At 39.4% G+C, this 15,481-nt stretch overlaps 1 protein-coding gene across 2 annotated transcripts in view; it reads right to left on the reverse strand.

The window, feature by feature from the left end:
* The window catches only part of tafa5a (TAFA chemokine like family member 5a), a 166,516-nt gene that overhangs the window by 13,894 nt on the left and 137,141 nt on the right, over window positions 1-15,481 (reverse strand). For both annotated transcript variants that reach the window (XM_056260381.1, XM_056260382.1), the window contains exon 3: window positions 2,248-2,375. In XM_056260381.1, coding sequence (XP_056116356.1) covers window positions 2,248-2,375 — 128 coding nt within the window. The remainder of the gene's footprint in view (window positions 1-2,247; window positions 2,376-15,481) is intronic.

A 15,481-nucleotide genomic window follows, 5' to 3' on the forward strand; every position in this document is an offset into this window, starting at 1 on the left:
TTTATCAGATGATACAACACGTTATAAAGTTGTTTATAAGGCATTATACATGTATTATAATGCATTAAGAATTCTAATATAATGTATTATAAATACAGGCTTCAAAAGAAAGTGTTACCTAATAATCTAGTGAAACCTATAATATATTTAGTCAAAAATTACAATCAGAGGGAAAAAGATACAAACAATATATAACAAATCCACACAAATGGAAGACTTTAAGAGCTGATGACAGCAGACAGGAGCTGAGGTGTTGTGCGCCCACTTTCATTTCCTCCTATTTCCTCTACGTCTCGTCTACATACCTGCGGTGATCACCCATCTGTTCACATAATTAGCCCAAAGCGTGATCTAATTACCATTGATAAACATCCCAGAGTTCTTCTCGTTGACAGCAGTCAGCTTAGAACTGATCTACATGTCTTATGATAGAGTCTGAAGAGCTCTATATAGAACCAAGTGATAGAGTTAAAGTCAACATGAACCAACTAGAGTTGGGGATTTTGATTCATACCAGTAAATCTTCTGAAACCGTTCACTAAATTTCATTCAAATTTTGTTTATATTCGTTCAGTGATTTGTTCAATTACCCTTCCTTCAGGTTACACCACTATGCCAGTAGTTGGGGACAAGTGAGTGTGTTATAGGTGAGTCATTGAATAATTCACTCAAATGATTTGATATAAAAAAAAAAATTTGAATGTTAAAAGTTCAAATCTACTACGTGTCCCGGTCAGTTCATGTTAGGTTTCACAGTCATGTTCTGTTTACTGTCATGGTTTATGTGTTACCATGGTTTTTGATTATTTGCATACCTGTTCCTTGTTTCTTTGATTGCCTGTCCCACTGTATTCAAGCCCTCTGTTTCCTCAGCTCAGTGTTCTGCTTTAAAGTAGATGCAAATGTGTAGTGTTCTCGCTCTTTGTGTTTATTACAGTCTATTCCATCAGTCATTCTGATTCACGCATCTCTTTATATTGGATTTCACCACACATTGATGACTTTTCATTAGACCCTTGTACACAATATTCAGTTTATTCAAAAATAAGATGTTAGGTAGCCTTGATTTTGTGAGTTGGGAATTAATTGGATGGTTAAAAGTGGTCAATGTGACAAATGGTTTGAGGGGAAGTGGTTCAAAAAATGATATCAGGCAAAAAGTAAAGTTGTTTCAGAGTCACTAATTTTTCATGAAAGACTGCAAAGACCTGAGGGAAGAACACAACACTACACTATGTTAATGTATTTATCTGACAAAATAATTTGACCAAAAAAAAAAAAAAATCAGACCGAGCACCATAGCATGCTTGTGGTAGCCAATCAGCAGCAGGGGGTGTATACACTCATGATGAGGGAGGAGAAAGAGTGAGTAAGAGGGAGATTTAAAGAAAGACTTTAGAAAAAGAGATGGCTGAGAGACATTACAAAAGAGAAAAGGTCAGAGCAATATTACTAGAAAAACAATGGTTATTATCACACTGTAAAAAAATTGCTCTAAAAAACGGACAAATTCTAACAGTGTTTTTGCTGTAGTAATTTCCTGTGTGATTTTAATTTCCAATCTATTTTAAGGTTTCAGTTTTGACCAAAAATGAATAAGTAATAAGCTGTAAAGCAATTTCACAGTATCCATACCGTAGAATTACAGTAGACCACTGGTAGTATTGTACTGTTATTTTACAGATAAATTGCTTACTGTACCTTTAATTACTAAAGCAAATACAGAACTGTAAAATAAAGTGTGACTTAAAAGATGATATAAAATCATTAAAAAAAATAAAATGCTTATGAATTTTATTTTTTAATGTTTGGTAGTTGAATGCTCTAATTCTCAGAGTACACCTCCCATTCACATGAAATCAGATTCTACGCAGATCGTGCTATTATGTCTAATTCATCTGTACACATTATAAAGAAAAAATATATATATTATCATTTAGTCTTTATTAAGACATGCATAATGGCTTTATAATCTTTCATTAAAATATAATATGCAACTGCCTCTCAAGACACTATTTTTTTTTTTTTTGCTGACTTCCACTCTGGAATGAAAGCTCATTTTTCACATCCTAATCAAATCCCAATGGATAACATCAAGCCTCGCTCCATTTATCTCTCTCTCTCTCATTGAACATCCCATTTCACTCTAAAATACTGTAGGCCTATGTGACATTATGGAATTGAGAGTTGCGAACATAGTTTCATGTCATTTTAAGAGCAGTGGTTATGAGAATATACAAGTCTCACCGTTGTAGTTTTCACTCTGCCGCTGGGCTGTGTACAAGTCCAGCCTGATTTATTTACTAACAGGTCACAGCCTTCATCCTCTAGACAGGGGACCATCTCACACCACTGCCTGGTCTTCACAATACGAGCTGTGGATCAAGACCAGAGAAAAGGTTAAGATGATATGATTAGGAAGTCAAGCACAAACACAACAATAACCCCCCCCCCCCCCCCCCCAAAGCTTCTGGACAATGTATGAATGTCTTTGTATTAGATGACAAAATAAGAAACCCACTGTAATTTATTTGAAATAAAGCACATGTTTCAAGAAAACAAAATACTGTTTGTGAGGTTAGAAAAAGTATTGTGACACTTTCTGTTTGATAAACAGTATAGTGGAACATATCCATGTCAAGCCAATCCAAGGGCTAACTGACTTCATATATCCAATATAAATCACAATGCTTGGTAATCACACAACACCAAATATATGGTAAAATATCTGAACCTTTCAGACTGAATGCGTCACTTTTGATTCACTTTTAGTTATTTAGCTTCAAGCATGTGTCAAAAGATTTCACTTTTCAACCCTAGCTGTCCCTGCTAGTCAAGTATAAAAGAGTAACACACTAGTGTTGTGGATGATATAAAATGAGACATCCCCCTATGGAAGCATCTTGTGCTACATGAGCATGAGAAAGGAAAATTAGTTTAATTCGAAAGGATGGTCATTAGTTTAAAGAAATTAGGTTCATCACAGATTTCTCGAGTAGATGTATTTGAGGTTCATCATGGACAATCACTTTTATATAAAATTAGGTCACTTTAACATGCATTAGCATTAGTCCCTTGGGAGAGACAGTGGTTCCTGTTTCACAGGACAATACAGAGCTTATTTATTTAGACAGTACAATCATACAGCCATTGCTTTAGAAACTTATATTTCAAACTTCACATGCCCAACATGTATGTTATGTATGCAAAAAGGTTTACATAACATAACTATAACAATGGCCATGTATAATTTACTTTAGATCCGAAGCAAAACATGTAAGGTTTCAGGAAATATATTAATAAAAACAGTATGTTTATGAAATAGTTGGATATGAAATGTCATGCCTGATATCTTTTAGATCCTGAAATTATAAATAATATATTAGTTATATAATACTTATATATACTGTAATTTCAGAAATGATATATTTATTTTGAGTATTAGCAAAGTATTAGTGTACATGTGTAAATCTCGATCTTCCTTCAAAATAGCTGGGCTTGAACATATGCTCATTTCTTCCCGTGAATAGTCATATATTAGAAACATTATTTTTTTCTTTCTGCAGCTTTAAAGATGGAAGATAATTAATTCAGTCAAGTTGTTGTCCTCTGTTCCGTTTAATTGACAGAACATCATAACATTACATCATGTGCATACCCAAACGTAATTGCCCTCCACTACAGATAGTTATCTTCATACAATTCAAAATGTCTGATCCATTTCCTGAAAGATGAAATCACATCTGTCAAGGCTGCATTAACGGATATTTTTCTGTTGTGTTTTACAATATTTATTCTTATATGGCTCTTGCCATAATGCATTTTTGAGAGCAATATTTAGAGGCAGGAAGAGAACTAGAGTAATCAGAGCACAGGATAATTACCTGCTGATTTGCATTTTTGCCATTGAAGACTCTTTTGCAAATTTCAGATGCCACGGGGAGACAAAAGGTGGCGCAATCAGGCCTAATTGTAGGTTTAATGGAGGAATTCAATGCGGCAGTAATCAAGACAGCTGAGCAGCTTAAAACGTTTGCTTCGGTGATGTTCAAATCTAGCTATGAATTGCCGAATTATCATTTTACACATCTACACAGTACATTAGACTAACAAGCAACCAAAACAGCAAACAAAAGCGATTTGCATGAGTCATGGCAAAAACACATACAATGATTCAGAAATGCAGCATGATGCCATTTAAAGCATGACTTTCTTTTTTCAGAATTTTCATGGATCACAAAAGAAGAAACTTTGAATAATGCACAGGTCACTCTTTTCCATACAATTACAATAAATGGGGCCTTTAGCTTTTAGAGCTTGACCTTTATCCCACAATGCAATGTGCTCAAACCTCCAGTGTGATGAATGAAATCATACTTCAAAAGAACAATCGAGAGTTGGATGCTATTTTTCAGCCAATCAGAAGAATTTGAGGTACTCTTTGCCTGACATCCATTTTGAGTGTTTGGGTTTGATGTCTTTAGAGGGGCTGAGATTTTAGGTAACACTTTATTGTAACATGAATGTGACTTTACATGTAACAGTAAATTATGCGTAATTACAAGCAAACTAACCCTAATCATAACCTACATGTTAAATAATATCACTCAGTAAATGTGTAGTGTTTGTGTAGTTACATTGTTGACAGTGTCATTCTAAAATAAAGTGTATCCATATTTTAGAGGGGGTGGGGGTAAAACACAGTTGCAAGAATATTTTTGTGATCCCTAGAATTCTGCACTGATTACTCATAACATGTAGTCTGATCTTAACCACACTTATATACCTTTTTTTTTTTAACTCCCAACTCCCAAATTGTGGTTATCCAAAAGCTAATTGGACTCCGTTAAGAAAATGAGATTGGAAGTAAGGGCTGCACAGATGCCCTACCTTTAAGATCAAGGCACACACTGACAATTCTGTTCTACTCAAAGACTGGTTAGTGTGAACCATGCCTCATATCCAAAGGCATTCACATGACCTTAAAAACACATTGCACAAAGCAGGTAAAGGCTATGAAATAATTGCTAAATACCTGTTAATCAATCAACTTTAAAATACCCATTTTAAATACCAATTCAATTTTTTTTACTACTCTCCCTAGGAGCAGGCATCCTGCAAACATCACTCTAAGAACACAACGTACAACCTTGAAAGAGGTGGGAAAGAACCATAGGATGACAGAAAAAGACATCCAGAAAACTCTGTGAAAGTCTTTACTGAACAAAAATGGTGTTCATGAAAGAACTGCTGCCAAAAAATATTGAGGCATGTCTCATGTTTGTCCATGAAAACCTGGGTGTTCTATAACACTCCTGCAAATCTTGTTTGGACATCTGAGACAAAAGTTGAACTTATTGGCAAAAAAATGGGCACTGCATGCACAACAACACCAAAAAAATCTCTTCTCAACTGTGAAGCATGGAAGTATCATGGTTTAGAGCTACTATGCTGCCTCAGGGTCTGGACACTTCACAGACATTGAAGGAACATTGAATTCAAAGGATTATCAATTTTTTTTTCAGGAGAACATTAGGAAAGTACTAAACTAAAGAATGACTGAAAAGTGGCTGAAGCCAATTGAGATGCTGTGGCATAACCCAAAGAGGACTGTGCTAACAAGACAACCCAGAAATATTGATGAACTGTGACCGATTTGTGGGGAGGGATGGTCCAAAATTGACAAGAGAAGCTACAGAAAACATTTGGTGGAAGTTTTGGTGCTAATGGAGGATCTACAGGTTTCTAGAGTTGGTTCCCTTACTTTCTCCAACCTGCACTGTGAATGATTATTTATTCAATAAAAATTTGAAAATAATACTGTTTGTGCATTATTTGTTACGTCAGATCGTGTTTGTCTATAATCGTGAGTAAATTAAGATCAGAACGCATTTTATGAATAATCGATGCAGAAATTCAGATATTTTCAAAGGGTTCACAACCTGTATGGTACTGTACTGTGAGCTGGACTTCACCTTTTATTTTTAGTGAGACAAATTAACTACCACTGATGTTATCTATCATGTATATATCGTGTAATGTCTTTCATTATTTGATCATTAATTAAAACTGTTAAGTTCACACTTGTACAGAAAGTCTAACAGTGGAAAATAACTGTATTTATTTCCAAGATACAACAAGTAGTGGTGTGACAATATCGTGTCACAATATATCGCAATACAAAAATGCAACAATATGTATCATGGATAGTGACAATATGTATTGTGTATAGTTCACCCAAAATTAAAATTACTGTGTGTAAAAAAATTCAAGTTTACGGAGTTTTAGTATCAGTACTACATTAAACTACTATAATGTATAATAATGCAATGGGGGAATATTTGTGGGTCCTGATAATGCCAAATGTCTGATGTCACCAGTAAAAAAATGGCCTACATTATTTTAAATATATGTCAGTGACAGACTGCAAGCATATTCGTCTAAAATAATTCAGTTTTTTTTAGCTTTAGAATCATGATCTTTTTAATTCTGGTGTCACTATTGTCCTGTGCATTGGGTTACCCCCACCAAGTCCAAGCCTATTCTTTTAATAATAATAATAATAATAATTCATCACATTTAGATAGCGCTTTTCTGGACACTCAAAGCGCTTCACATAGAAGGGGGAATCTCCTCAACCACCACCAATGTGCAGCATCCACCTGGATGATGCGACGGCAGCCATAGTGCGCCAGAACGCCCACCACACACCAGCTTACTGGTGGAGAGGAGACAGAGTGATCAAGCCAATTGGTATATATATATATATGGGGATGATTAGGAGGCCATGATGGACAGATAGACGGGGGGCCGAACGCTGCTATCTGCTTTAGTTTTTGAAATGATAGATCCTCGAGGATAGAGTAGCTGCTTTTTTCACATAAACTAAATAATTTTTTTATGAACACGTATCCGTTTGTTGGCAGTGTCAAGTCGATCATATTTTTTTGAAAACTAAATTTACGTTTAATAAACGGATGAGGCACACGCGAGGGAGTACTATACATCTAACCAATCAAAAACGAATTCTATCGTCACGTGACTAACGTCTGCCAATAGTATTCGTTCAAAATATAGTACCATTACCACGACTGTAGCGTAGCACATGCGTTCTCTAGCTAGCTAGATCCATGAGTTCACACCATAAAATCTTCTCTAATGAAATCTACACAATCAAACATTTTCCAGCAGGAATCCTATCCGAAGACGAGAAATATTAACAGCGGCATCCAAGATTCCAGGTGTAATGGCTCAGGTAAATACTGCTGTTTATACCTGTCTTATAACGTTAGCTTAGTGCATGAACTCTGTAAACCGTTAACATAATAGGTTATTCCGGATAATGTTTGTATTTACAGGTAACGTTAACGTTACACTGGTTAGAAATGACATACAGATCACAGAGAAGAAAACGTAAACAGAGTTATTCTATCAGGCTGTACAGTAGCGCCATAAATTAGGATATGAAAGACGAGGATTACTAGACAGAGTAATCTCTCTAATCAAAGACTCTGCTTATTACACACTCTGCTTATTACACTCTGCTAATTACACACACACACTCTGCTTATTACACACACACTCTGCTTATTACACACACTCTGCTTATTACACTATGCTAATTACACACACACTCTGCTTATTACACACACACTGCTTATTACACTATGCTTATTACACACACACTGCTTATTACACACACACACTCTGCTTATTACACTATGCTTATTACACACACACACTGCTTATTACACACACACTCTGCTTATTAAACACACACTCTGCTTATTACACACACAGGGACATGCACAAACATGCCAAATATTTAAAATAAAAGGATTACAATGTAAAAGATTATTATTGTGTACATAAAGATATGGTGGAATCCAGCTTGTCCCGTTGAAGGTCTATCTATAGTAACGTTAGGTTGTGTGTAGTTGATGTAATCATATGTAGCTAGCTAATAACGTTACATGTTATCTCTTCCATGACTAGCTACATGTTATCTCTTCCATGACTAGCTATTAGGTGATGTAGCTAGTAGATGTAAACTTATATGATAAATGTTATCTTTTCCACTTTAATCTCTGTCTAGAAAAGATAAGGGAAAAACAGAAAAATGTGATGACTGCAGGGATTGTAGTAGTAATGCTTCCAACTTGTTAGCAGATAACACTTGAGATTCAAATTCTTTAAATTGTCAAATAAAACAAACGACATATAATTGTTTGCTATAAATAAAGCTTTTTCCCCCTTTTGTTTAGTGTTTTAATTACTCATGAGTCATGACATACATTTTCTAAAAATGTCAACCTTATTTTCAGTTTCAGCAACTACAAGCTGATACCGAGTTGGATAACCACTTCAATTTACTGCCGAGCCCTAATGGTATGCTTTTATTATTCAAATTGACACAAGGGGCTCTATCTTGCACCCGGCGCAAATGACTTTGTACACTGACACATGTATCATTCCTATTTTGCACCCGCGCAAAGCGGACTTTTCCCTCCACAGACACACGTCGGTTAACTAAGAAATACACTTGCGCTCCCCGGGGCGGTTCAGCACAAAGAGGAGGCGTGTTCCGGCGCAAACTTTCCCTAGTGCTATTTTGCAGTTCCAGAAAACAATTGCGCCACTGACCAGAAAAAACCTAGTCTAAAGTCAGTGGCGCGTTGCGCGTACATTCAGATGCTATTTTAAGCGCGCATGCTTGACCATAATACAGAGTCTGAACAACGCGCATACACTGTAGATGATGCTCTCATCTACACAGATGCATTTTACTTTTTGCAAATGATATATTATTATAAGGAAAAATATTAAAACACGAGGAAAATCATTGTTGTGTCCATGACAATTTGAAAAATAGGCATATAAGCTTACACATTTACCCCGATTATTATATGCATGTTTAACTGAAGCTAATTTGGGTGGGTTTGTCCCGTCCCCAATGTCACTTCTCTTTCTTTTACGGCCCTGACGAGAACATCGATCTCCTTGGCTGTGAACCGATTCTGAAGCGCGCCTGGTAAATGCGCCGTTATAATAGTTTTGCGCCATGGAACAAGCGCACCTCGTTCATCATGCTCTTAAAGGGAATGTGAGATGACACTCTTATTGGTTTGCTCCCGTTACACCCAAACCACACCTATGAATAATGAAGCTACTTCAGACCAACCCCTTTTAGATTTGCGCCAGGCGCAAGAGTCATTTATCCCACCGGGAAAATAGCAACAGCGCCGGGATCCGCCCACAAAGTTGCTTGCGCTTTGTGCTTTGACACTTGCGTTTCAGATTGTTAAAATAGGGCCCAATGTGTGATTACTGTATGCATTTTAATCTGGGCTCATCTTACACTTTTTTTTTAAATTCTTTTTTTAAAGTGCCTCATAAATGTAAATCCTCATTTATTAGACCGTGAACCAATAATTTTACTACACCGTTTACAACTCTGCTAATCTGTTTCCCCAGGTAATCCCAGATCCTCAGCCCTGCGAGACATCTTCTTGACCTGATCGGACTAAGCCCTGACACATCTATTCTGCTGAAACAATGAAAATGCCCTTTGTTTTTCAGGGTTCATCATAAAACCCCTTTTACTGTTTTGCTCATCTGATTGATGGAGCACATTTCAGTCGCTATATGTTGAAAAATGTGTCCACTAGATGTCTAGTATGGACAATATGTCGCTGTGTCTATAGAAGCCTTTCTCTTAATAGATTCATGGTCTGGCCTGGCAGGGTTTACATGGGCAGGGTTTATTTTTTGTGCGCATAGTTTCAGAGAGATCTATTTATTGTTGTTAATAATGTTAAATGTCCTACCATTATATATATTACTGCCATATACTACTAAAACCTGCTTGACCAAATAGTTGAATTGTCATTTAGTTATAAAGGTAGTCATGCTAAGATAATAGATATTTAACTTTTATAAGACTAAATATATAATAATTAACTTAATATATATGTTATTACATTATATAATTATATCTGTTTGTTTTTTCACTATTTCTGAGATGTAAATATCAATAATTTATGTTTGGGGTTAAAAAGGATCCTAAGCATTTATACCATGATTTATCCAAACGTATGAGGTCAAACAACTACACTTAACCACAATAAAGCTGCCTAACAACCCTTCAACTTCCTGTACTGTCTTTTCTTTCCTCTTGCTGGCTCTCTCAATATTTCTTTTGTTAGCATACTGCATGTATAATTTTCTATGGTAGCCAACATGAATTGGCACATCTGGAATGTGGCCTTCTGTGATTTCTTATTTTTCCACAGCTTTTTGGGCGATTTGGCTTTCTTTTGTATTTAAATTCACCCACTCTAAAGAACATTGTACAAACTTGATCCAACTTGTTAGTGAAAAGGTGTTAGTGTTGATGTACAGCTAGTAACATGCACATAACACTCCATATCCAAGATAAAGTGTCTTATTTGTGTTAGATATATAAATATAGGCCTACTACAATATAACATTGCCGCTATGTCACGCCCGCCCATTTCGGGGTCCTAGCCTGGCCGTCTGCGATTGGTTAGTATTTTTAATGACGTTAAAAACTACAATCCGATTGGCGCAGCTACTAGAGCTGTCCCGCGATTTGCCTAAGAAGATTGACAATCAAAACATACGTTTGTGAAAATATATGATCAAACCAGAATTGCCAACAAATTTTATTTGACTACATATAATGACTTAATATCGCACATGAAAAAAGCGTATACTCTATCGATGGAGATCGATCAACAACACGAAAAACGCGTTCGGCCCACCGTCTAAGAGGCCACTGGGCAAATTTGGCCAGGATGCCGGGGTTACACCCCTACTCTTTTCGAAAGACATCCTGGGATTTTTTGTGACCACAGAGAGTCAGGACCTCGGTTTAACGTCTCATCCGAAGGACGGTGCTCAATTGACAGTATAGTGTCCCCGTCACTATACTGGGGCGTTAGGACCCACACAGACCACAGGGTGAGCACCCCCTGCTGGCCTCACTAACACCTCTTCCAGCAGCAACCTGGTTTTCTCAGAAGGTCTCCCATCCAGGTACTAACCAGGCTCAGCCCTGCTTAGCTTCAGTGGGCAACCAGTCTTGGGCTACAGGGTGATATGGCTGCTGGTTTTACACCCACAATGTAATATCAAGTTTTGCATTTTAATCAACAGTTAATTTTTTGTTAAGCTTTTACCATATGTCTTGGAGTATCACAATAATATCGTATCGTGAGTTTAGTATTGTGATATCTATCGAATCGTGATATGAGGGTATTGTTACACCCCTAACCACAAGAGACTGGATGCCACTGGATACCACTCACGTGTAATATAGGTCATGTTCCAATAAACAAGCATACTGCTTATTAAAACTTTATTGTTGCATAATGCACACTCTTTTGCTTACTATTATTTAAATAGGAGGCAGTATGTAGTGTATTCTGTGCAGTATTTATTAGCTAATAGTCCATGTACAAAACAAAACAAAACAAAAAGCAGCAGACAACATAATCTCTGTTCTTGGATGTCAGTGCCATAATTACAACATTACTTGGGAGGACGTTGATAACGGAGATTGACATCGACTGAATGGGATCACGCGAGGGAGCCAGTCATCATCGAGTACTATTGAAACGAGCCAATGGAATGGGCGTGCGTGATTTGCATCACACACTCCGCCCCCACGGCACGGGTATAAATACGGAAGTGGATGCACGCACTAGTTGCTTTTTCGCTGAGGAGCGAGCGTAACTCGGAGTCAGCGGTGGTCCACCAATAGTGGCGAAGGGACTCCGTCTCCGTTCCCTCCTTCAGAAAACGAGGGTTGCATACACAACCGAGAGAAACAGGCACGTCGTCTGAATGGGATCACCATTAAAATCGCCACTAGTGCTGCCACCTTCCAGTGCCTAAGCCTCCTGATCTCCCCCGCATTATTGAGGCGGAGATGGGACAGGGCTTAAGCCAGGGAATCACTGCTGTTCCACAGGACCACTGGGAAGTGTGCCCTATCAATGGATAAAAGGGACGCTGCAGAAGCCACATCCTGCCACCTCAGGACTCGGCCGTGAAGTCATTGCTGAAGCGGTCTTCATATGGGGGAAGCCGACCGGATGCGTCTGAAGAGTTTCAGTGGGACCCTTTATCACTTCTATACAGTACTAACCATCCACACACTCTTTTTCAGAGATGCGGTGGACCGAATCCATCTCCAAACTAGAAAAGAGATCCTCAGCCCGTGGACGAGTTTACTCTTTCCCAGTTGACCTGAGGACCCAACTGGCTATGAGCACTTGAAGGGTAGGACTTTGTACTGATACTTCACACCTTTCGAACGCATGAACACAGGATGGCCTGTGGTGCGGAAGGATAGAGATCTGAAGTACATGTCAGTTCGAACGCTGCAGACCAATCTTGGGGACGGAGCATTTGGAAATGCATCTCTGTGTAACAAATTGAATGGAGGCTTTCGAAAAAGGGCCCGTCTCAATTAACACAGGACCAAGATGGTCGTGACCCACCTCTCAAGGGTACAATGAAGTACAGGCTTATAGAAGCCGGCCTTCAAATCGGCTGGAGGGAGCGGCTGCATCGCGTCCTTCAGGTCGTGACCCACCTCTCTAGGGTACAATGAAGTACAGGCTTATAGAAGCCGGCCTTCATATCGGCTGGAGGGAGCGGCTGCATCGCGTCCTTTGCCAGTAGACTGTGATGTGCGCACACAAGACAGGAGCACTGCTCAACACTTAGGTGTGACTAAAGTAACTCATTTTAGGAGCATATTTGTTTAACACCTAGGTGTGATGAATATCACTGAGCTTGGGTGGAATCCGAGCGAAAAGGAATCGCAAGTCGAGTTTGATGGTATAGTTTGGGGCCATCTGGACCGGTTGGGAAGCCTTTTTGGCTTCCATGAACTGGGCCAGGGGACCACAGACGTACCCAAGTTGGTGCAGCGAGGTGGTGCAGCAAGCCCGAAGGCGGTCCGAAGCAGGGTCTGAATGTGGTGCACAATAATTACCTGTCTCCACGAGACGGCCATGGATGCGTGAGAAGGCGAATGACTGGGTCCTCGAACCGCACCCAGCTGCCGTGCTGGCGAACAAGAGGCGGCTGAGGGGTGCAAGGCTTTACAGGGTTACACATTGCCAGACTTGCCCTCTTGGGACCCAGGAACAGAGGAATTTGCTCTTTCTTTGAAGTGTGGGTACCGCTTGCTCCGTTTTTGGGAGCCAGCGGTGGAACAGACACACACACAAATGAAGACTCCACCCGGCCCTCACCCGGGGGGAGGGAGTGGATCGGTGACCAACTCCAAGAGCATCATTCTCCATCCCTGAGTGGCCCGCTCAGGAATGCTTTCGCTATCGCTTGCCACCTGGCTTGGCAGCGCCTTGAGCGGACTGGACGTCCCTACTGCGGCCAGCTCCATGCTGAGGCCTGGCTGAAGGCTGCTGCGGAGGCCCAGCGGGAGCGGCGGCAGGGGAACGCCCTCGGTGTCGAGCAGGCGGAGGAACTGCCACCGGTGGCGGGCCGCTGGGGCAGGATGTGCCGGATGGCCTCCGTCTGCGCTTGGCGGCAGAGAACTGTTGGGCGCAGTTCTCCATCAAGTCGCCGAATAGTTGAGAGCTCAAAGCTCGCGATCACCCCTGCACTCGCGCTGTAGAAACCACCAGCACTGGGAGAGTCTTCCAGAAGAACACCGACTCGCTCGTTGTAAATAACAGCACTCTTCAGAGACATCAAACAATCGGCTCCAAAGCGAAAGGCAACTAGTGCGTGCATCCACTTCCGTATTTATACCAAATGTGTGATGCAAATCACGCACGCCAATTCCATTATCTCGTTTCAATAGTACTCGAAGATGACTAGCTCCCGTGCGTGATCCCATTCAGTCGACGTCGACTACGTCGAACGTGAACGACTGAAAGGGAACAGTGCCATCAATTTAATACAGTAATATGCCCTCCTAGAGTGTTTGGTGCCCGGAAATTTTATTGAGATTTCCCGTTACCACCAATTATTAATCCAACTGAACATAAAAGGAAAGAACGCCAGCTCAAACTCACAGCATTTAAGAAACATCGCATTTCACGGTGCATGTAATCACAGTGCCCATAATCTGATGTCATATATCACTGACATGCTACTGTTGCCATTTAATTTGAGCTGTTGCAACATTTTAATCAATTTCAAGCAGGGTCACAACTTCCACAAGGGGCCGTTCAAACTTCCAGACAGTTTCCGTCGGTGTGTAACCACTCTCCAGGTGTGAGTAGAAGGATTCAAGGACAACTCGACGTTATAAAATAAAAACAACCTGGATGTAATCTGCCTCTGGGATGGGGCTAGACGCACAGTTCATCTGGAGGCGATAAGAGAAGGTATAACATCATTACACCCACACTGGGACACTCATCTTGTTGAAATGCTTTATCACACTCACGTCAACAGCCAGGAACCCTGGGTAATAAATCTTATCTAATGCTGAAGAGAAGCAAGGTCTGGCAGGAGAGAGTAGATATACAAGAAAGCAAGAGCTCAGCTAGATCTTTGCATTTTAAAATGTGCGGAATATAGGTACAGCCATCTGGTCTAAGAATAGTCAGTAAAAATAATTAGTGAGTAATTAGTTAGTAAATGGATGAGCTGCCATCTGAAAGGACTGGTGTTTAGGAATTTGATTCATGACATTAAGCTTTAATGCATTGGAAAGAACAATCAAACATGGCATTTCTTTAATAGCTCAATTGTTCTGATTGAGGTATGAGAATTAATGAAGATATTCAGAGAATTCTGCTAAAAGGATTAAAGGATTCTGACTTGAGAATTAAAATTTCCTGATAATTTACTCACCCCCCTGTCATCCAAGATGTTCATGTCTTTCTTTCTTCAGTCGAAAAGAAATTAAGGTTTTTGAGGAAAACATTTTAGGATTTTTCTCCATATAGTGGACTTCAACAGGAACCAACGGTTTGAAGGTCAAAATTGCAGTTTCAATGCAGCTTCAAAGGGCTCAACAGATCCCAGATCCCAGCCGAGGAAAAAGTCTATCTAGCCAAACGATCGGTCATTAAAAAAATATACATATATATCTATATATATATACTTTTTAACCACAAATGCTCATCTTGCACGTTCACGACTTTACATTACATAATCACGTTGGAAAGGTCAGGCGGTAACCTGACGTAGGATGGAAAAGGTAGGGTATTGCTCATTTTCTTCAAAATCGTCTGACATCGCTGTTTTACCATTTATTTATTTAAAGGGCGTTTGACTTAATCTTTGCACGTTCGCTTTGTAAACACTAGGTCGGAACTTCTGCCTATGTCATGCGTGACCTTTCAACGTGATTATGTAATGTGTGGTGCATTGGAGCTAGTGCAAGAAGAGCATTTGTGGTTAAAAAGTATATTATTATTATTTTTTTGTTGTTGAAAATGACAGATAGTTTGGCTAGATAAGACCCTTA

Source organism: Rhinichthys klamathensis, unplaced genomic scaffold (genome assembly GCF_029890125.1).
Source record: "Rhinichthys klamathensis goyatoka isolate OS25496 unplaced genomic scaffold, OSU_Roscu_1.1 h1tg000176l_1, whole genome shotgun sequence".
NCBI classification, from domain to species: Eukaryota; Metazoa; Chordata; class Actinopteri; order Cypriniformes; family Leuciscidae; genus Rhinichthys; species Rhinichthys klamathensis.